Source organism: Amia ocellicauda, chromosome 5 (genome assembly GCF_036373705.1).
Source record: "Amia ocellicauda isolate fAmiCal2 chromosome 5, fAmiCal2.hap1, whole genome shotgun sequence".
Lineage (NCBI taxonomy): Eukaryota > Metazoa > Chordata > Actinopteri > Amiiformes > Amiidae > Amia > Amia ocellicauda.
The window spans coordinates 20661183-20683281 of NC_089854.1; the positions used below are offsets into that span (position 1 = coordinate 20661183).

Consider the following 22099-nt stretch of genomic DNA (forward strand, 5'->3'; position numbering starts at 1 on the left):
AGACACTGCAATGACATTCACCATCTCTCTCTGTGTTTCTATTCCTCTGTGTCAGTTTTTTTTTCATTTGTAATAATGCTGGAAATTGTCATTCATATTTGCATTAACTTTCAGAAAAAATGTATGCAGTTGTTTAAATGAAAACAAAACAAACATCAACAACAACCACATGGAAAAGCAGAGCTCAGCTGTAGTACATGTGTAAGTAAATATATAAATACATCATTTGATTTTGGCTTTAATATGGGTTGACGCCTTGATCCACCCCCCACCCACCCCCATCCACCAACCCCCATCCCCCAACCCCCATCCCCCATCCCCCATCCATTTTTGAAGTGATATGGTTTTCTTTAGCAGCTGCATACCCCAAAATGTGTCAAATTCACCTCATTTATATTGGAGTGGACAGCGTGGCCCCTGATCCACCACACCAACTTTACAACCTGCCAGTCTTCACCCGCTGTGAATTGGTGAGAGCCACAGGCGCCAATTTGATTCAGTCATTTTCATCTTAATGGCATGAAAACAGCTGCTGAAGGAGGGGGCTGAGAGATGCCAGTGAGTCAGGGGGGTAACGCTGCCGGAAGGAATAGCAGAGAGTACAGCATCTCGTCAAGATGGGCAGAGCCTCCAGGGCCAGGCCTCTCCACACGACACGGAGCCAGGGACAGACCGTGCGACTCCTGCGCTCTCCCCGTCTGCACAAACGCACAGGTACTGAGACAGTGACAAAGTCAATTAAAATAAATGATACAGGATTAAAAACAAAACAAAGAGAGCGCTTTCACCGGCTTAATTGGTTTTTCCAGCTTTACACACAACGGACACGCCAGATTCCCACAATTCCAGACAGCGGTGGATTTCCCAGAAAACACAAGAAAAAACGAAACGCTGGGATGGGATGCAGGTTGGCAATGCCGTTGTTTTGTACGAGTAGGTGTTGCTATAAAAAACGATGCACACCGATAGCGTTGGGTAACAAACCAAGGGGGGAAAGTGAACAATAAAGAGAAATTTATTTTTTTATTGTCTCTGTTAAATTAAAAAAAAAAAAAAAAAATTGTGTTCCCGTATCAGCAATTACACTGTAATGTCTCAGTGAGTTCTGTAAGATTTCTCCATGTGAATGCTGATATAGAGAAAGCTGTGTCTATGGGATGTCTCTATGGGAATGGTCAGTTTATCCCTGGTAGGTTGTGACAGCAGTTTTGGCTTTTTTTTTCTTATTTGCACCTATTAATAATAATAATAGTAATTGGTCCTAGGGTTCTGGTCATAACCTCCATAATCCCCCACAATCCCAACGTGATTTTCCTCTGTTCCTCCGCTCACCTCTTCAGTTGCGAAGTCATTCCTTCATTCAAGAACAAAGTCAATGTTTGCCAACCATCACAAGCAAGGTGTGAATATAATATATCATATATGTGTGTATATATATAAAAAACAAAACCATGTCAAATACTGTACGAGGAAATACTGACGTGTAACAGATCTGTGCCTAAATCAGACAAGCCCCTGTGACACCCCACAAGAACAAGGACGGGATGAAACCAATGTGACAACGTGACAACATGAGGACCGGGGTGAGAAATCACACATGTAGGACATATCGGTGTCCCTCTCAGTCCATCATCCCTGCACTGTGGCAAATCCATGTCCAAATTCTGAGGATCTTATAACCACAATGATGAATCATGGGTCCTGGGAGGTTTGTTGTGCAGTGATATTACTTAACATCAGTCTTTGTCTGAGCAGGGAGAAGCAAAGCAACCTGTTCATAAACTTGCTGTTGGTGGACTTTGCAGACTTTTTCCCCAGGACTGGACTTTTTATGTGGCGATTTCTAAGAGGGAGGTTCAAAGTGTCAGTGGTCCTGTTGTAAGACATGTTTCGTTGCCTTTGGCATATCGTTGAAATTAATCTGCATTGAAACATCAGTCTGACGCAAAACCATTGCTTCGGAAAAAAACACGTTTTTATTTTTATTTTATTCTTTTAATATTAATTCAAGCTTGACTCTGAAGGCAAGAATGTCTCTTCCAGGTCTGTACAGACAGAGATTTCAAATTCAAAACGCTTTCCCCCAAAAGAAAACGGTGCTAAACCAGAAAGTAAAGAAAAAATCAGTTGAACGTATCTAGTGTTTGTTAATTGTTCTCCTCTGGAACGGGTGGATGACTGCAGCTTCCCTGAGCAAAAGGGGTTGAGTCTGGACAGCTTTTAAATAGATGAATATATCCCCATTAGGTTAAAGGAAAGGGGTTTAAAATCTCAGGCTACTGTTTCAGTGTATTTCACACCTGAAAAATAACACAAACCTGTGACACAAGCCCTGCGCTGCTTTAAGGGGACAAACAAATGTATGGTGGGATGGATCTGCATGTTGGCACAGAAACATGTACGACAGGGGGAGCCCTAAAGACCATGGATAACATACGAGCCTGCGGGGGAGAAGGGCAGGTAGGCGGAATAAAGGCGAGAAGGTTTGCGGCTACATTTCAATTAGCACCAGTTTCTACTATTGGCTTAGACACAAGTTTCGCAAATAACCACGACAACAAACAAAAAAATAAAATAAGAAGGATACGAAAAAATGAAGGAAAAGAAAAACAAATCTACGTTTAGGCGTGTGGGTGAAGGAGGAGCCGGGGGTCGCTGTTGTTTCCAGGAGATCACAGAATATATTGCTACTAAATCTCTTTGACTATATGGTGAAAATCGAAAGCTTTTCACAAAGTGCTATTTCAAACGCCCGGGTAGCTGTTTCACAGGCGTGTGTTCAGGCTGCTCTCAAACCCCCCCGTCTCGTCACTGGGACTCTGCAACACGTCTTGTCAGGGAGGAGATGCAATCAGTTTGCTTCAGATTAATACAGATTATCCGACACCAGCTCGTCACTGTCTACTTTGCAAAATGAGAAGACATCACCTTCACCACTTTCTTCCATTTTCCTTTCCTTATACAGTTTTTGTTTTCTTTTTTCTTTATAACATTTTTAACAATAATTTTCTCTGCTTTGCAACCATTTCATACAGGCGTTGTCCTCCTGTTAACGCCATCTTTCCCATCCTTGGGGAAGCAGTTGTGCACTTGCAGAAAGCTGGACTCCTGCTCCGGGCTATAGGAGGCCGTGTTGCTCTTGAGCGAATCCCGAGTCAGCGTGTACATGGAGATGTCACCCAGCGGGCCGGAGCCGACCATCTTCAGCCCGACGGGCGAGGTCTCCCGGGAGGGGGACGGCTCTGTGGACCGCGAGCTGGAGCGTGATCGCCTCCTCCGGTAGCGGTAGCTGGGCATCCGGGAGTAGGGCGAGGAGGAGGAGGTAGTCTTAATGAACTCCCGGCGGGTCTTGAACCTCATCTCCTTATTCTTCTCGATGTAGATGTTGACCGCCAGCACGCCGATGGCCTCGGCCACGATGAAGGACAGCGCCCCGAAGTAGAAGGACCAGCCGTAGTTGTACTGGTTCTTCTTGTCCTCGTCCTTCTTGTCGCTTGGGTCGCCTGCGTTGCTGGAGATGTACACGATGATGCCGATGATGTTGCTCAGACCTGCCGGGGTGACAGAGAGAGGGGGGGAGAAGGAAAGAGGGAAAAGGAGAAAAGAAACCTTCAGCTGCTAGATATCTATTACTGGTGACAGCTGACTGGCGAATATTAATACACCTGCCCATAAGTGAACAGCTTTAGTTGCTGTGAGCTTTGACTACCTGTCTGAGCTTTGATAGCAGAATAGCAGACTGTACGTAAATGAAAAGGTATTTTTAATCATCACTGTTACTCTGGGTTTGTCAGCAGGGTTTCTCAGGCAGCCCAGCTGGTAAAGGACTCTGGATCATAGACCAGGCATCACTCTTTCAATGTAAGCATATAGTAACAATAATAGTTCGTAGTAATTACCTGCTGCTACAAACAGGATGCCGGCGCTGAGGAGGATGTTGTTCTTGTTACTGTATATCCGTCCTGCACCCACACACAGCCCCCCAAGCAACAGCAAGATGGTGCTGAGGATGGGGAATATGCTGGAGGCTCGCACAATACCTGCAGGGACAAAGAACAGCACAAAGGAGGTGTAGGGCACTGTATGGACATCGGTTAAGGGTCTCTCGTCTGCTCCAAACACTGCACGGGTTTCCGATTCTGACGAGCTGCAGCTACGCTCAAGAAACAGGTGGCTTGTTCTGCGGTGACTCAAACAGATGTGCCCGGTGCGATCACAGCTGGACTCGGGACGGCTCCTCGGGCACTTTGGGTTGTGCTGAAAACTGTCAGCTCCATATCTGTATGTATGTGTGTATGTACAGTGTGTGTGTACTTATCTTTCTGTCTGTGTGTTGATCCACACCACTGCCCCCCTTTCCATATATCTATCTATATATCATACTGTTCCTTCACACAAGGGTTGTTTAACACAGGTGCCTCTCTTCATCCTTCAGTGTCTCATAGCTTTCTTAAAGTGAGTCTATATCTCGCTCAAGTGATTTCTGAGTACCTCCTTTACCACAGATGCATGGTTGTTAGGCCACTCAAAGAAACACAGCTTTTAACTAGCATATGTTCTGATCAAAGACTTCATCATGGCAAATATTTAAGAAAACATAAAAAGATTAAACAAAACAATAAAACAATCTATCAATTTCTGGAGTGGCTTCTCTGCATGCAATTCTGTGGCATTCTGTTGTCTATGCCAACAGCAAATCATTCTGCACCTTCGTTGTTGTAGAGAAATTAAACACAAACTAAAAAGGTTAAATCAAAAGTGAGACTTACAATCTAAGAGACAACCAGACAACACACACACATATACGCAACACAAACTCACTGCCTCCCGTGTGGGTGGAGAGTACGTACGTAAAAGATACTCTGAGCTGTCTGTGTCATAGTCATTGTCCTCGGGGAAGTGATTGATCCGGTAACAGCTCCCTTTGTTGATCCCTGGGGAAGAGGAGGCCAACATGAATTAAACAAAGATGAGGCGGGGGGCTTCTCACACAGCCACGAACAGTCATCCCCGGCTACAACGGTAGAGCCGTGAGCTCCAGTCCTGTAGAGGAATCATCCTCTTAGATCCTGCCTTCCCATGCGAGAGAGATGATTTGATTGGTGAGCAGCTGCATGGATGGCATCTGTGCAAAACTGTTCACATTTAAACAGCTGTTACAATGACCGGGGGCGGGGGATCACCTTGCAACAGATGTCCCGGTGCCCATGCCTGCCACACAGCTGTGTGGGGCACTGCAGACATCTGGTGTCTCAGACCTTGGCCTCTGTATTCCAGGGTGCCCAGAAATGCTGGGTCAGGCAAGGTCTGGTAACCTCACACAGACTGCATTAGAGATTGGATTGTCCATCCATGGGCACTGATGAGTATCGTGCCAATCCACACAACTCGATACTTAAATCCAAGAGGTTTACAAAGCCTCCCCCCCAAAAATAAACACATGAAAATAACAATTGAAAAATAAACCTGCTTATCATTAGACATGTATCCAATTTTCTTTTGCTTTATGTTTTGCCACCTGGGGAAATGTCCCAATATGCACACATTCCTCATAATAATATCCCAAATCCTCTTTTTCTTCTCTTCCAGTGCTAAATTAGTCCAAAAGAGACAGTAATTAATGGTGATTGAAACCGTAATAAAGTGTTTCCAAGTAATTTGCATCTATAACCTCTGTACTTACCTTAACCCTAATTAGGCATTCTGTAATGAACCAGAAACGCTGACTGATTACTCTCTAATTGCAGTCAAATGTAGGCACTTTGAATTTGAATGTGAGCGAGTCCAGAAACGTATCGGATATTTCAAATTACCGAAGGAAGGACACTGCCTTATTCTCCGGTCTCTTTCCAGCAAACTGTTGCAACGACGCACTGCAGCACCATAAACACAAACACCAGGTGAGAACATTACGTGCATTTCTTAAAACACAATAAGAAAATAATTTCACTGTATATTTGTTCAAACATAGACATCGAAAGCCTTCATGACACACATGAACGGTGAATATGTGTGAACAACTGGCCTCATATCTGCCTAGGAATTATAGATATTAATATCACTCTTATTAATATGATAGCCTTCATGTATTAAGAGAACAACAACAACAATACTAATTTATCAATGGTCTTCTTCAACCTTTGTGGTTATTTCAGCCCAGTAATATACAGCCATGTGGGACTCCTTTCAGCACCTATTACTTTCAACATGGTTCTTCATTGGTTTGGGGCTTTGAGTGTGGCTGGGGGACAGGCTGGGGGGCAAGCCAGCACTAGAAACATTGCTTCCTTCAGTCTGATTGACTGCAGATGTGTGAATTCACAGTTTTCTTCAGCTCCTCCCCTTAATAGGGACCGTGTCTATAGGAGCCCAATGTGTGTTGTGCAGAAACGACACGTCACTTTTCTAATCTTAGACCCATATGACAACACGGCGGTTGTCCACACTCTAAAGGAAAACAAATCAAGCGACCTTCACACAGACAAAGAAAAGAAACAAAAGTCAAGCAGATGAAGGTTTCTCTTCTGTAAAGCCCACAACCAAAAAGTGCCTTTACATATATACAACATGTGATGTGTGAAAGCACTGTGTCTTAACTTAATCCACCTTTACACAAGGTCCTTGACTCGGCCTTTCTTGTGCACAGTTTATTTACACATTAATTAACTCTGTGTAAAACATAATGAGGCGGTAAACAAAATGCGTTTCAGAAGTAATCTGAATCGAAGGCTGTCTAGAGGAAGAGCGCCGGGGCGCAGGTTAATGTTGACACCTGACCCAAATGGTAAAGATAATTGGAATGGATCTGGGCTTCGAATGTTCAAATCCACACCTCCGCCAAGAAACAAGTGTCCAACATCGACACGCTGACAGTACATAGAGGCTGTGACCAACCAATATATTGCAAACTTATAAACACACTCATTAAAGGTGATTTGTACCTCAAAAAGTGAAGCTAAACCAATCGATAATTTCTTTAAAGATGTGACAGTTAAGTGATCACACAACAGAAGACATTCTTGCCCGACAAACACAATCAAACAAACAGCAACAGCAACAATAACAAAAAGACAGCATTTGTGCAAAAGGAATATAGACAGACACTTGATCCACAAGTGAATGTTTTATTCGATGGTGCTCCTGAAGCACAGTGCAAAACAAGCACTTGTTGGATGTTGTTTATTCCACATCAAGTATCTGTAAACAGCTGGGAAAAAAATAAACTTATATTTGGCAAAAATGTTAAATAAACAGTAGTGTAGATCCACCCTAATCCCATTTCTGACTCGACACACGTGGGAGGAGCTGAATTAGTTTAGTGTTTATCCCTCTTCTTGGAAGTGCAAAATGGGGGAAACCCAAAGCCATTCCAACTCTGTTAAACCAACTCTGATTTCATAACCCAGTTCTGTTTGGGGTGAAATGAAGAACAATGGCCACTCTGTGGCACAGCTTCCATGGCACAGCATGCGTTTAATTGGGTCTGTTATTTAATCAGGAGCACCAAGTTAATTAGAAAATAAATTAGGTCTATGAAGAGAGAGGACAAGTTTCCCAGCACTTTCCCAGTCGCTTGTTTCAGAACGGGACAGAGCAAGAGATATATTTTAAATATATGTGTATGTATCTAATGAAAAAGCTGCACAGCAGTGCCCTAAAGTAGCTATCGTTAAAAAAAAAAATTGAAAATTTTAAGAGAATAAAACATCACAATATTCCTCAAATCAAATATTCCTTATGAATATTAAAACAATTTGATCTGAATTGCTAAATTACTAACAGCATGAACAACTTAAGACATACGATGCATTTGAATTGAATACGTTTGTACTCATTTCCACATCTTGAAGAAAAAAAAGTTTATCTAAACAGATGGTGGTGTTTTTTTCAAGAAGCAAGTTCCACCGAGAAGTTGGCGCTGAAACTGAAACCCCCCATGGGCAGCTAGTGCTGACAAAGACTGCAGTCTCCTTCCTATGAAATAACATCCTTGCCTTTCCAGGTGACACCAGTCAGTGGGATTCTGGGACTCTGAGACATGCACTGGAGTCCCAGTTGGCTCCGCCAAGACCACACTGATGCATCAGTCTTGGCTGTGATGCCTAATGGGCTGGGCTGACTAGCTGGCACCACCTTCCACTCCTCACCCCATTGAGACTCCTCTACCAATCAGGAGGAGGTGAGCCCAGAGGAGGTGAACTCTTTCCTGCTGGACACGTCCTATTTGGAAAGCTTGTCTGCCAATGACACTGTCTATTGGGGAGTTGGGGGAGGGAAGGTCTGGTTTCCTACATTTCAGGACATACTTTGCTGATCTCTGATGCATCTCCTTGATGTGCAGATTACATTTCAATCCCATAGTGAAGAAGAAAATGAGTCTGCAGGTTGAAGTGCTTTTCATTCTTGTTTTGTTTTCTTGCATGGCCCCGGAAAATCTGATTAAACGGGATGTTTTAATTCATCGTGTAGGTAAATCGCCAGCTGTGTGGAGTTGAGCTCCCTATGCCTTGGCATGGTGTCTGTGATTGACACGCTGCGATTCTTCTCTGCAGTGTTGTTTTTTTATTAAACTCAATACATATATCATACACACATTCCTCTCTCGGTTCATTTGGGATCAGATTGAAGGAGAAGGGCCTTGTCCAGGTGATTTGTCAGCAGTGCGAGTCGTGTCATACAAGCATCCAGCCAGGTGTGTTCTGCATGGACGTCTCGTAGTGGTGTAATGAACCGTGTTGACTGACATGGCCGAGCGCCGGGAAAGGGCTCGGGTCCCCCAGGCCAGAGTGGAGGCACAAGTACATTACCGAGTACATCTTCTCCATAGCAACCTGCACTCCGTTCCAAGAATCAGATTTCCATAACGTCTCTAAGGATGCCTTTGACATCTTCATTGTTCTTTAATACAACACCCCCCCGGCCAACACACACATACACACACACTCACTCAATCCCCTCAGATGATACCATCAATACACAGCATTGAGCATTGAGCACATAAGCTACTGCACTGCTCTCCTCAAAGCAAAGGCCAGACATACCTACTTAATTAATCGGTTCATTAACACCAAAACCGCAGACAAGAGCAAATTAACTGCCCAGTCCATTAATGTATTAGTTTTCAAGTGAACTCAGCCATTCACATATATATATATATATACACTCACCTAAAGGATTATTAGGAACACCATACTAATACTGTGTTTGACCACCTTTCGCCTTCAGAACTGCCTTAATTCTACGTGGCATTGATTCAACAAGGTGCTGAAAGCATTCTTTAGAAATGTTGGCCCATATTGATAGGATAGCATCTTGCAGTTGATGGAGATTTGTGGGATGCACATCCAGGGTACGAAGCTCCCGTTCCACCACATCCCAAAGATGCTCAATTGGGTTGAGATCTGGTGACTGTGGGGGCCAGTTTAGTACAGTGAACTCATTGTCATGTTCAAGAAACCAATTTGAAATGATTCGACCTTTGTGACATGGTGCATTATCCTGCTGGAAGTAGCCATCAGAGGATGGGTACATGGTGGTCATAAAGGGATGGACATGGTCAGAAACAATGCTCAGGTAGGCCGTGGCATTTAAACGATGCCCAATTGGCACTAAGGGGCCTAAAGTGTGCCAAGAAAACATCCCCCACACCATTACACCACCACCACCAGCCTGCACAGTGGTAACAAGGCATGATGGATCCATGTTCTCATTCTGTTTACGCCAAATTCTGACTCTACCATCTGAATGTCTCAACAGAAATGGAGACTCATCAGACCAGGCAACATTTTTCCAGTCTTCAACTGTCCAATTTTGGTGAGCTTGTGCAAATTGTAGCCTCTTTTTCCTATTTGTAGTGGAGATGAGTGGTACCCGGTGGGGTCTTCTGCTGTTGTAGCCCATCCGCCTCAAGGTTGTACGTGTTGTGGCTTCACAAATGCTTTGCTGCATATCTCGGTTGTAACGAGTGGTTATTTCAGTCAAAGTTGCTCTTCTATCAGCTTGAATCAGTCGGCCCATTCTCCTCTGACCTCTAGCATCAACAAGGCATTTTTGCCCACAGGACTGCCGCATACTGGATGTTTTTCCCTTTTCACACCATTCTTTGTAAACCCTAGAAATGGTTGTGCGTGAAAATCCCAGTAACTGAGCAGATTGTGAAATACTCAGACCGGCCCGTCTGGCACCAACAACCATGCCACGCTCAAAATTGCTTAAATCACCTTTCTTTCCCATTCAGACATTCAGTTTGGAGTTCAGGAGATTGTCTTGACCAGGACCACACCCCTAAATGCATTGAAGCAACTGCCATGTGATTGGTTGGTTAGATAATTGCATTAATGAGAAATTGAACAGGTGTTCCTAATAATCCTTTAGGTGAGTGTATATATATATATATATATATATATATATCAAAGGCAAATAATGGAAGCTACCGAATGGATCCCAAGAGATTAATAAAACACGTAGAAGACATGAAAGATGGGAAGATGAAATAGTAAACTTTTCTGGCATGACTTGGAAAAGAGAAGCTATAGATTAAAAAGTGGAAACATCTTGAGGAGGCCTTCATCCAGCATCGTATTGATATAGGCTGATGATGATGATGATTATATATAGATAGATAGATAGTCTGTTTCTGATGTATTAGAATTTTTTTTTAGGAAAACTACAACATTCAATCAGGCAAACAAGACAAGTTTGCATTATCATGTCATATATACTAATGATTAACTAATTCAATTAGAGATCATTGTAATGCAAACTATCAGATTGCTATTTACAGTGTCCAACCTGTTACCTCGGTTCTTCCCAGGAGTGTCAACTGTCCTGTAATTTCAGTCTCTTTTGGGAGGAATCGGGAATGACCAAAGATGACAAACCACATTCCTTATTTTCAAAAGGAAAGAAAACATCTTTCTCTACAGTGTAGATTCTGTGGCTGTTTTTTTTTCCAGCTGCAGCTGAGTACAAAACAAGAGAGTGCTTATTTTTCTGAGGTTTTCTTTTGTGTTCTTCACGTTAAACCTCGTTTAGTGTTCAAACTTGTGCATTAGCAGGCACTGGGCTCTGCGAGCGACAGGCAAGCCTCCACTCCGCCTGCCTCCGAGTCTGTAGCTACAGATGGCTGCGAAACAAGCGATTGGCCGCTGCACCAGTGAACGCACAGACCATTCAGTTTCCTTTGCGACATCATGGTTGAGATGTGAGTGGCTCTCAGTGTAGCGCAAAGCCCTCCGAACAAGGTCTGGCACGGAGTACCAGGCTTGTTATCATTCTGTTTGAGTACCAGGCAGGACCGGAAGCTTAGGCCCGGTGGCTAATTAAAGCTTGCATGCCCTTTCAGCTGCTGCATTTTAATTACAAACCTGTAGAATGCCAAGGGAAAGGCAAAGTGGCAGGCCTGCTTCTTCTCTTTGCATTTTCTTTTTTTATGTTTCTTTTTCTTTTCTTTTTCTTTTTTGTGAACAGACAAAATTGCCGAGATCAATCCCCGCTCTGTTGTGCAGCCCAGTGTAAGACGTTGTGCTCTGGCTTTCGCTGCTAAACACCCGCATCTAATTGTGAGTGGTTTTGCCACACATTAGGGTGCTGAGCACATCCTACACTGCGCTTTGATTAGGCCACCTTCTCTGTGCTGAAAAGTGCAAGGAAAATTCTCTCTGTTGTCATGGCTGTACACATCATGTTTCACTTCATGATGGTCTGCGATAAGAGCATATATAGATATATACATACATAAGCATACACACATATAAATATGATATTTGCCAAAAAAAAATAAGTCCTCGCAATGAAAGCAAATTCCTGTGAGCTGTGACCTATTGCTGCCCTAATGTTGAAATATACCATGGCATTCCCCAGGAGCAAACATTTAGTCACCAGTATGAGCAAAACAAAACCATTACATTGCTTTATTGAGCTCTGGTCCTCTATCCCCCTTTAACCCCTATTAACCAACATGAAGACCACCCTGCTTGGCCATGTCCTGTTCTGGCTGTTTGTGACACATGAGAGCCTGTGAGAGGCGTGCTCACTGCCTTGGTCGCCAGCTCTGCCCTGCACGCCCTGTCTACAGGCAGCTGGTGATATTTTACACATCTTTTCAGCATGATTCCCTGCATCCTGGTATCAGGCATAGGCTTTGTCAACAGGCCCTGTAGTCCCAGGACACTTTGAGACAGAAAAGGATTTGAGTTGCCCTGCAACTGAAACAAATTAACATGTAAATCAGGCATTAAACCTTCGCTAAATTGATATTGCTGCATTATTGCTGTTCAGGGCCTGAAAATACAATTACACTAAATTTACATGTTAATTTGTTTCAGTTTCAGGGCGACGATAAAATCCTGTTCTGGCTCTAAGTGTCTCAGAATCATGGGGCCCATTGGCAGCCCTAATAAGGCTGTTTGAATCCAGCTCTGCCTTCACTGTAGAGCACGGAGACACATTTCCCAAACTGCTCCACTAAGCTGAGGATACTGAATCACTGGTGCCTTTTAAATGCTTTGGTACTCATTTAAATACCTCAGCTGCTTAAAATGACAGCATGCTGGCAGTGGGGCCTACTGGGATTTGATTGCACTGTCACCATGTTTTAGGGTGGCTTTGACATGCTTGTAGTATTTCTGCTATAACGAAGATGGGTCACACTGATTGGAGAAAAATCAATACAAAATAAAAACCCATTTACAAAGAGGTATTCAGTGACCACAACTCATTGCAGTGACCTCAAACCTGGAATAAAAACTACATCTATGGTTTATGTGAGGGTAAGCTGTCCCATCTTGCATGACATATAAAACTGAATTAGCCAGATCTCTGTGTTGCAGCACCTTAGGAATAATGAATTCAGGATCTGAAATAACACACACAGACTACATTTCCATGCCTTAAACGACTGACACGTTATTCCCCTTTGATTAGAAAAAAAAAAAACTAAATAAATACTGGGTAACTCACATGTTTCATATATATGCTTACAAATAATTCAGAATACGTTACAGCTGGCTTTGGTAATGCAGGTGGTGAGGTGAAAGCAGGGCCCGTTCACACACAGACTGCAACCCACCAGTTGCCACACAGTTACTACACCACAGAGATCACATACAGGGGGTCAGGGACTGGCAACTCTGGCCGCCAACCTCCTTCAACATCTTCAAAGTCTTTAGAAAAATAAAGCAGCATAAATCAATAAAGAAATACATTATTCATTCTTTTTTTTTCTGCCAACTCAGAATTACTTTGGTCTTTGGTAGAAAAAAAACAACTAACAAACAAGAAAGCAACCAAGTGTTGTTCTTTCCTTTCCATTTTTTATTTTTCTGCCAGCTCATTATCTGCCAGATCCTAATTGGCATTCCAACTCATTCAAATCTTCAAAGAGCCTTTACAAGTTGTGCAGCTAACCATTTTTCGGGCTTAACCGTGGTTAACCACGGTCCTACTTAAATTACACCATCTAAAAAATAAGAAGGGTGAGAGGGGAAGAGGGGAGGAAACTCCAAACACAAAGGAATTATTCCAGTAGCAAAGAGCACGTTTGTGAAAACCCAGGAATATGAATGGGAAGGAATTCAGCACCACAGGCCACGGACAGCTCGCACAATAACGCCGTTATAACATGTGCGCAGCGTGATCCGCCTACATATGATACCAATGCACAGCCGTGTTGGTTTATTGATTTGTTTTATCTCAACAGTACTTTTGATTTTTTTTTATTGCTTTACCACTTCTGTACACAATCATATTCCAAGACATTGACAAAGTGGGACCTGGGCTACACCTCACAGATAATAATAATAGTAATAATAATAAATAAAGAATGGTTACATAGGACATTTGAAACATTTTATGAGTTACATCGCCTGTATTAAAAAGGGATAACCTTCAAGGCTTCGAGGGAGTACCTATCGAGACACAGAAACCAATACCTGTATTGATTTTACTCTGAACTGATCGGAGAAACTCCTTCGGTGATTAATATTGGGTCCCCATGAGTCACTCAGGTGAAACCCCGCCCTCCCGGGATGAGATCGAGAACGAGGCAGGATTTTTTTTCTTCTTCTGTGCTTTTCATTACATTGGGGACCAAGTGCATAATGATTTCTGTGAAAAATACCACAACGCCAGTGCAATCATGTTTTTTTCAATGCACAAATACAACACTGAAAAACGATCAAATAAGCAATTAAATCATAGCAATATGAATGTTATAATCACCATGTTCATCCTACACATTTTGAAAACAGAGCTCCAAGCATATCTCGTCTGCACGTAATTCAACAGTATCCTTACGAAAACTGCACCTTGAGCCTCCCCTCCTTGGCGCTTGATTTCCCCAGCTTTCAAACACGGCCGCTTGCGCACAGCAGCGAGAGAAAACGCCACAGAGATGGGAATCATAAAAAAGTAGAATTATCATAACCGGCAATGGGTTATGGAGAGGATGTAATCTTGTCAATCGCATTTACTTTTCTTTTCCTAACAAAAAGGACAAGAAAACGCTTTTTCATACTTATCTATTTTTATACATTTGCCCATGTTTCCATAGCGATTTCAGGGATGCAGTTGCCAAGCAACAGCATCAAATACAATAAAGAGCTAAATGAAGGGAGACTGTTTACGGAATGCACCTCGAGTCTCCGCTCACTCGGGTTGGACAGATCGCCCTGCACACATTTATTCTGCAAAATCAATCGGCTAATCTGACGTTTTACAGCCGTCATTTCTAAGACCGATATATTATTTTCTACCCCCCGAAATCATATAATTAACTGCCGCTGTCGTTCGTTTTAATATTTTTATTTTGAACCATGAACCACATCTAAGTGTGCATTGTGCCAGACAAAAAAATAAAACAATGAGAAGTATTTCACAGCTGTATTTGAGCAGTTTCTCCTATCCTCCCAGCCCGCCTTGAAATAAGTGTCTTGTATTCCCAACGGCTCACAGATTCCTGTCTGCGCTCCTTCACTGAGCAGCATTTATATGTCCTGTGTCTGCTGTTCAAATACATCGTACTGGCATCTCAATCTACCCCTCCCTGGGAACTTTTCCTTTAGTAGAGGCTTTACGCCCCGTTTTTTTCGCCGTGCATGCAACTACAGAGACTCACCAACTGTAGCTCTGCGCACCATAGCCGACCAGCTTTGTCTGTTCGCTCGCCTTTAACTGTCTAACTCTCAAATGTATGTTTTATCAATGCATTAATTTACTTATATTTGTACTGCCCATGCAGTATTACATGCATACATACATACAAATAGAGAGAGAGAGAGAGAGAGAGAGAGAGAGAGAGAGAGAGAGGAAAGGAAAGGAAAGGAAAGAATACAGAAAAAAATCCAGCCACTAGATACCTTCGATACAACAGATTCTCCAGAGCCCCGAGTGTGTCAGGTCGCCCCTCGCCTTCTTGGGCTGTGACTCGTCCGTGGTGATGTTGGTGGCGTTGCAGATGTACGCCCTCGAGTAGAGCCAGTAGTCCGTCCCGATGGCGATGGTCATCAGACTGAACGCGGCAAAAGCCCCCACCGTGGTCAGCAGCATTTGAACCCCACGGTCACACCACGCCATGCTACTTCATAGTAACCCAAGCCCCATCTACACACTGAAGCGCACCACGCCGAGGACCCCCAAGACGCGCATTCCCGTCCCCCTCACGCCCCTCTATGGCCCCGCTGTTGTGGTCCAAGTTCTCCCAAAGCGCATCTCCCTGGTAAGTTTCAGAGCCGATCCTGGCTGCTTGGCAAACTTGTCAAACCCACAGTCTCCAAGGGTTTGAGCTTCATGAACAGAATATAAGATCCGAAACCGGGTGCGCTCCTGACACACTTTTTTGTTTGTTTTGTTTTTATTAAATCTTATGGTTGGTGACGATTTTCTTTTTCTTCTCCTGTTCCTTCTTTTTTGCAGCTCACTCCCTTGACTAACACCCAGCTGTTTTCAGGCAGGAACAGCTCTCCACAAACTCGGTCGCTTTGGTTCAGTTTGCGCTCCGGCAGCTTCCACTCAAACCCCACCTTCTCCTGGAGTAACCAATGGCGAACACACATGTCAATACTGGGCCGTCACGGCGCTGGAGAAGAAAGGCAAATGTGTTACAAAGTGCTCGGGTAGGAGGAGACGGATTTCGATGTCTGGAGACCCCGAGGAGGAAGGCCGGACTGGGGGGAGAGACTGGAGATGGATCAATCGGCGCCACACGGACAGACGCTCCACAGCACCTCGGTAAAGTTGTCTAAACGTTTAATATTAGTTTGATATTCGACTACCAGACATTAATAAAAAGAGCTGCATCTCCCCAACCATAACATCTAGCGTTTTCAAATCAACTTTCACATGAAGAAGACCAATTGTGAATTATTTCACAACCTGTGTTTTACTTTTGAACCATACGAATCATTTGTGAAAATCAATAAAACACTGAACATTGCCTGTAAATATCTGTATCTCCTCAGCCATAATAACTAGCGTTTTCAAATCAACTTTCACATGAAGAAGATCAATTGTCAATTAATTCAAAACATTTGTTTTATTTGTGAATCATAAGAATAATTAGTGAAAATCTATAACATTCAACATACATGCACACACATATGTGCACATAGCCATGCGTAAAATGGCTGTATCTCCCCAACCATAATAGGTAGCTTGTTCAAACCAACTTTTACATAAAGAAGACCAAGTGTGAATTCTTTCACAACCTTTGTTTTACTTGTGAATCATAAGAATAATTTGTGAAAAACAGTAACATTCAACATACACACACACACACACACAAAGCCTGACATGCGTTAAATCTCCCGAACCACAGCACGTAGAATGTCCAAAGCAGCTGAAATGTTCAGAAGACTAATTGTGAATTGTTTCACAGTCTCTGTTTTACCTGTAAATTCTAACAATAATTTGTGACATGCCTGAAATTGCTTGATATCCCTAACCACCACTAGCAACAGTGTATCACTGATGCTGGCATGCATCGGGTGCTCCCACAGTTACAAATAACTGTATGTGAAGACCAGTTGTGAATTGTTTCAGAATGTTTTGTACCTATGAATAGTATGGATATACAATGAAAACAAATAATACAAACACAAATCATAAGAGATACACAATCACTTCACAGTTTGTTTTATTTATGCCTAATAATCTGTTGTGAAAAGCATTAACATCTCTCACACACATAGGTCTTCATGAATAACAAAGACAATAAGAACAATAACAAAACATATTCGTAAACACAACTAATATTTTCCAAAGGCATTTTAAACCCTAATTAAAGCAACACATTGATTTAAACAAAACTATATACATTACTAAATAAAACCATAACAAAATAAAATCTGATTCATATTGACAAGGAATTTAGGATTAACTCTATACTGAGCAAAATGTGGTTATTATTATCTAATAACATAAAAGCTAGTTTCCATTTTGTCTTTATGAAAATAATGATCTGTATATAATGTGGCACTGCACCATGCCTAGGTGGCCTCTAGTGCTTATTTATAAACAAACAGGACACCACCAGTCGTCTTTCTGTTGTTTTGCCTTTTCAAATTCATCGTCAGTCATTTGGATGCAATTGGTGTGTAGCCATTTCTGGCAACTATCACACTGTATCTGAAAGAAAGTATATTCATGGAATCATAGTCACTGAGGAACATATAGAAAGAGCTTGACTTGAGAGCTGATTATATATAAATCAACTGAGATAATGTCTAACAGAGTACTTATTTACCTTTAGTGTATACCAAAAGAGTACATGTGTGATTTTTCCTTTCTTTATTTACTGATATATGTTTTAAAACAATACAACGTTTAGAACAATGTGCTTACATCAACAGCTGTCTTTTAACTTGAAAGTTGGTTTGAACACACTACCTGTTCTGGTTGGGGAGATATAGCAATTTTATGCATGGCTATGTGCACATATGCGGTATGTTATAGATTTTCACAAATTATTCTTACGATTCACAAGTGAAACATAGGCTGTAAAATAATTCAGAATTGGTCTTCTTCATGTGAAAGTTGTTTTGAAAATGCTAGCTGTTGTGTTTGGGGAGATACAGCTCTTTTCATTTGTGTCTGTAGTCTGTGTGTGCCATACCTACCTGGGCATCACACAGTCAGCATCTTCATTGGGCTTTATGAACTCGGCTGGCTTTCAACAGTGGTTCTCAACCCTGGCCCTGGAGGACCCCCTACCCTGATGGATTTTGTTCCAACCGAGCTCTCAATTATTAAAATGAACCCATAATTGAAGTAATAATGTACTTAAATTTGACTGTGTAACAGATAACTTTAAACCCCTATTTTTAAAATAATTATAATGCTCTGATTTAGGAAATGATTAGTTCAATTAGGTGTTCAATTAAGTAATTTAGAGCTTTGTGTGTGTGTGTGTGTGTGAGTGTGTGTGTGTGAGGGGGGGTATCAGTCATGAAATAGTTCTCCGGGACCAGGGTTGAGAACCACAACTTTAAAACACCCTGTCCCCATCAATACTCCATATTGGTAAGCCCTCTAGAGACCAATACCCAGTGGAAGTCCCAGGCTTTAAGAAGACCTCAGAGTTCTAAGCCCAGCTCGGGCCAGAACCAGAGTCCAGCTCTAGTCTCAGCAGTGTAACAGACCGAGAGTCGAGCGAATGAAAAAACAAAAAGAGATATCATAACTCACTGCAGAATTAAAGAATCTGATTAATCTTTTGGGGAATGTGTTTAATATTTCCCTAGAGGTGTCGGTCTACAATGTGCATAGAGTACTTCAGATTGCTGCAATTGATCAGAAATTGCATTTGTGTTCCTGCGCACTAACTGTAGTAATGACTGGTACACCCCCCCTTTCCTGACTTATTAGAGCTTGCAGTTTCTCATTATGCAACCAAAGGGAAGTCGCTTGACTACTGAGTGGATTAAAATCTTCCCAGCATCCACCATTTGGGACAAAGATGATTCTCACCTTTGCAAAGCTGTTTCCAAAGTCTTTGTTTAAAAGGCAAGGCTCTGAGCCATTCTCTCTTCTCGTCATAAGATTGCAATAACCTGCTCCATATTGCCTTTCATCTGGTAATTAACATTACAGTGACAGAGAAAAATTGCTGCAATTCTCTTGCAGCTACAACAAGGATATAAAATATTGGTGCACAATGTTATGCAATTTTCAGAAAACCACAATGACACAAAAACTAAACAAAACTGCAAAGCCAATGAATATATATATATATATATATATATATATATATATATATATATATATATATATATATATATATATATATATACTTTAACATATGAATAAATGTATATACATATGTAATTCAATGCCAGTGTATTTCAGTATTTAAACACAGAGGATACAAAACAGTGTAACCCAGTTTCTATAGTGATCAAAACTATATAAAAAATTGCAGTTTAACACATTTTTTTAAATCTTGTGTAAGAAATATACACTTCATACCTCATCCCTATACTTTCATCCCACCTTTTACAGTGTTTTTCGCCCCATATCTGAGCCTGCCTTTTTATTGCCGTGACCCCTCCGTGACCTCGTTGGCTGCTGTCACTCTCCTGGGGTGCTGAGCCCCTGTGTAAGACTCATGTGCTTCAATTCATATGTGTCATGTATCACCTTTAATCAGCCAGACAGTAACAGATTTTATGTTAGTGTGTTTGTGTGAGAGAGAGAGAGAGTGTGAGAGAGTTTTCAGGTCAGATTCAGTCCTAGTACTGATGTGTGTAGTTTTCCTTTTGAGATGTTGAAAAATAACATAAAATATAATAAATAAACAAATAAACAAACCACACCTGCTTTCCTAGCACACATTTAAAGTATGTTCCCATAGTGGGGCTTCTGGTTAATCACTGACCATCCCCACTGTGGTTTCTCTGCACAATAAATAACAGACCTCCTCAATTAGCAGGGGCCAGCGCAGTACAGAACCCAGTAATTGCTGCCATTTCCTTCATAAACCCTGGCGGTGCTTCATACAAGTCTATTAATGCCCCGGAGTCGTGTGTCATTATGACTCGTATTAAAGCCCTGCTGTGAATGCAATATGTAAGGAGGCTCCCCGATTTTGATTAATAGCCCAGGTTATTCAAATCTGAACCAATGTGCTTAATATTTAATTTCTTTAATGTTTTAATACGTGTACTTTGATCTGGCGGATATATCACTGACATAATCCCTGCTCGGAGCAGGATGAGGTAATGCGCTGCAGGTAGCAGCCAGCTCTGTGGTTTCAGGGTGCTAGGCTTTGTTTAGTATTGTGGTTAATTTTACGTATTTATGTTCTTCTGCTGACTCCTCCACATCACAACATGAGAATAACACTTTTTTCTTTATAACAAACAAACAAACAAAAAAGAAGCTGATGTTGATGGAGCTCATTATTTTGTTAGTTTTATTTATTTTTCACCAGTAAAAAAATGCCAGGTTTGCAGATTGTGCCACTTCAATTAGACATGGAAACTTCAGATCAGGGAAGCATTATCAACATAACGAATATGACTAGACATAGCAAGTGGTTTTGGTCCCTGGGTCCCATCAGGTCATGTTTCCACAAACCCTTTTTGGCCAAAGATTGTCTGTCCCAATGGTTTCCAGGTGTTTCCAGAACGTGCCCCAAACAGACCGCAAAGGCAGTTCATGGTGGGAACAGAGGCAACAGAAGTGCAAAGTTAAAACATGTCTCCCTTAATGTCCAGAGCCTTGCTGTCCTCTGACCTGGTTCATTAATTAAAAGGAGAGTAAACTGTTGTAGATGGACAGTACAGCAGACCCACTTTAGGCAAATGATATCAAGTGCCAAAAACGGAGCGATAGTGGTTAAATAATAATTAGCACCCTCCTCCTCCGGCCTGATCAGGCAGATGGAAGATGACTTTGTTAAACATGCATAAGTAATATTCACGGGTGTATAAACACCATTAAAATGAAATTAAAGACACGCATGATATTGGACTTGTGCAGTTGGGATTTTGCTGATTATTTTTTATAGTAATTATATTCGTAATTAGTATCGTTTCGCTGGCATGCCAGGGAGATGCTTTGTGGCAGTGTGGATCTGGAATGGAAGTCAAAGCTACTGCTAAGATCCTGACCTCGCAGGACACTGAAGAGCTAAACGGCTTCAGTGACAAATCTCTTACCGGATGACGGACAGGGAATCGCGACAGGAAGGATTTGGGGAAAGCCATCCACCTCCTGTCGGTTCAGGCTCAAACATATTCTTATTGATGTAACTACATCGCCTTTCTCTTGGGGAGACGGGGGGGAATCAAATGCCCATCAGATGCTTTTCAGAGAGATGATACTTGTTGGCTACATTAACTGTGGCAGCCCTGGAGTGTGAGGTTAATTGTCACTGGCTGCCAGACTGTTGCTTAGCAACCCAAGTTGACATGAAGTCGGAGACGGTGGGTCTGATCCTGCCGGGCTGCGCAGCTAGACACCAGACCACAGAGATCCGAGGAAGGGGGGAGGAAAGACAAAGAGGGTGATTAGAGAGAGTGTATATTTGAACACGTTTCTGGGACGCAGTTTTACAAGCTTTAGGGTCAGCGTGTGATGCTCTGATGAAGACCTCTAATGAAGAACTCAGAAAGGAGCAGGAAAGAAGTTTACAAGTATGTGACCGATAGGGGGTTTAAGAGAATGTAACGCTATATACACTCACCTAAAGGATTATTAGGAACACCTGTTCAATTTCTCATTAATGCAATTATCTAACCAACCAATCACATGGCAGTTGCTTCAATGCATTTAGGGGTGTGGTCCTGGTCAAGACAATCTCCTGAACTCCAAACTGAATGTCTGAATGGGAAAGAAAGGTGATTTAAGCAATTCTGAGCGTGGCATGGTTGTTGGTGCCAGACGGGCCGGTCTGAGTATTTCACAATCTGCTCAGTTACTGGGATTTTCACGCACAACCATTTCTAGGGTTTACAAAGAATGGTGTGAAAAGGGAAAAACATCCAGTATGCGGCAGTCCTGTGGGCGAAAATGCCTTGTTGATGCTAGAGGTCAGAGGAGAATGGGCCGAGTGATTCAAGCTGATAGAAGAGCAAGTTTGACTGAAATAACCACTCGTTAC

At 42.2% G+C, this 22099-nt stretch overlaps 1 protein-coding gene across 1 annotated transcript; it reads right to left on the reverse strand.

Moving 5' to 3' along the window:
• Positions 1-329: 329 nt before the first annotated feature.
• On the reverse strand, positions 330-15627 carry LOC136749745 (voltage-dependent calcium channel gamma-4 subunit). Its single transcript, XM_066704256.1, has 4 exons — positions 15357-15627; positions 4851-4934; positions 3900-4040; positions 330-3551 (listed from the first exon to the last, which is right to left on the reverse strand). Exons 1-4 carry the CDS (start codon positions 15571-15573, stop codon positions 3028-3030), a joined length of 966 nt encoding a protein of 321 aa, XP_066560353.1. The 5' UTR covers positions 15574-15627; the 3' UTR covers positions 330-3027.
• Positions 15628-22099: the final 6472 nt, after the last annotated feature.

Bases quoted from the DNA above. Each gene is read 5' to 3' on its own strand.
- LOC136749745 (XM_066704256.1), bottom strand. From the start codon at position 15,573: ATGGCGTGGTGTGACCGTGGGGTTCAAATGCTGCTGACCACGGTGGGG. The intron at 4,041-4,850 runs GTACGTACTCTC...TTGTCCCTGCAG, and splicing joins CAGCTCAGAGTATCTTTTAC to GTATTGTGCGAGCCTCCAGC. The intron at 3,552-3,899 runs GTAATTACTACG...TCACCCCGGCAG, and splicing joins CATCCTGTTTGTAGCAGCAG to GTCTGAGCAACATCATCGGC.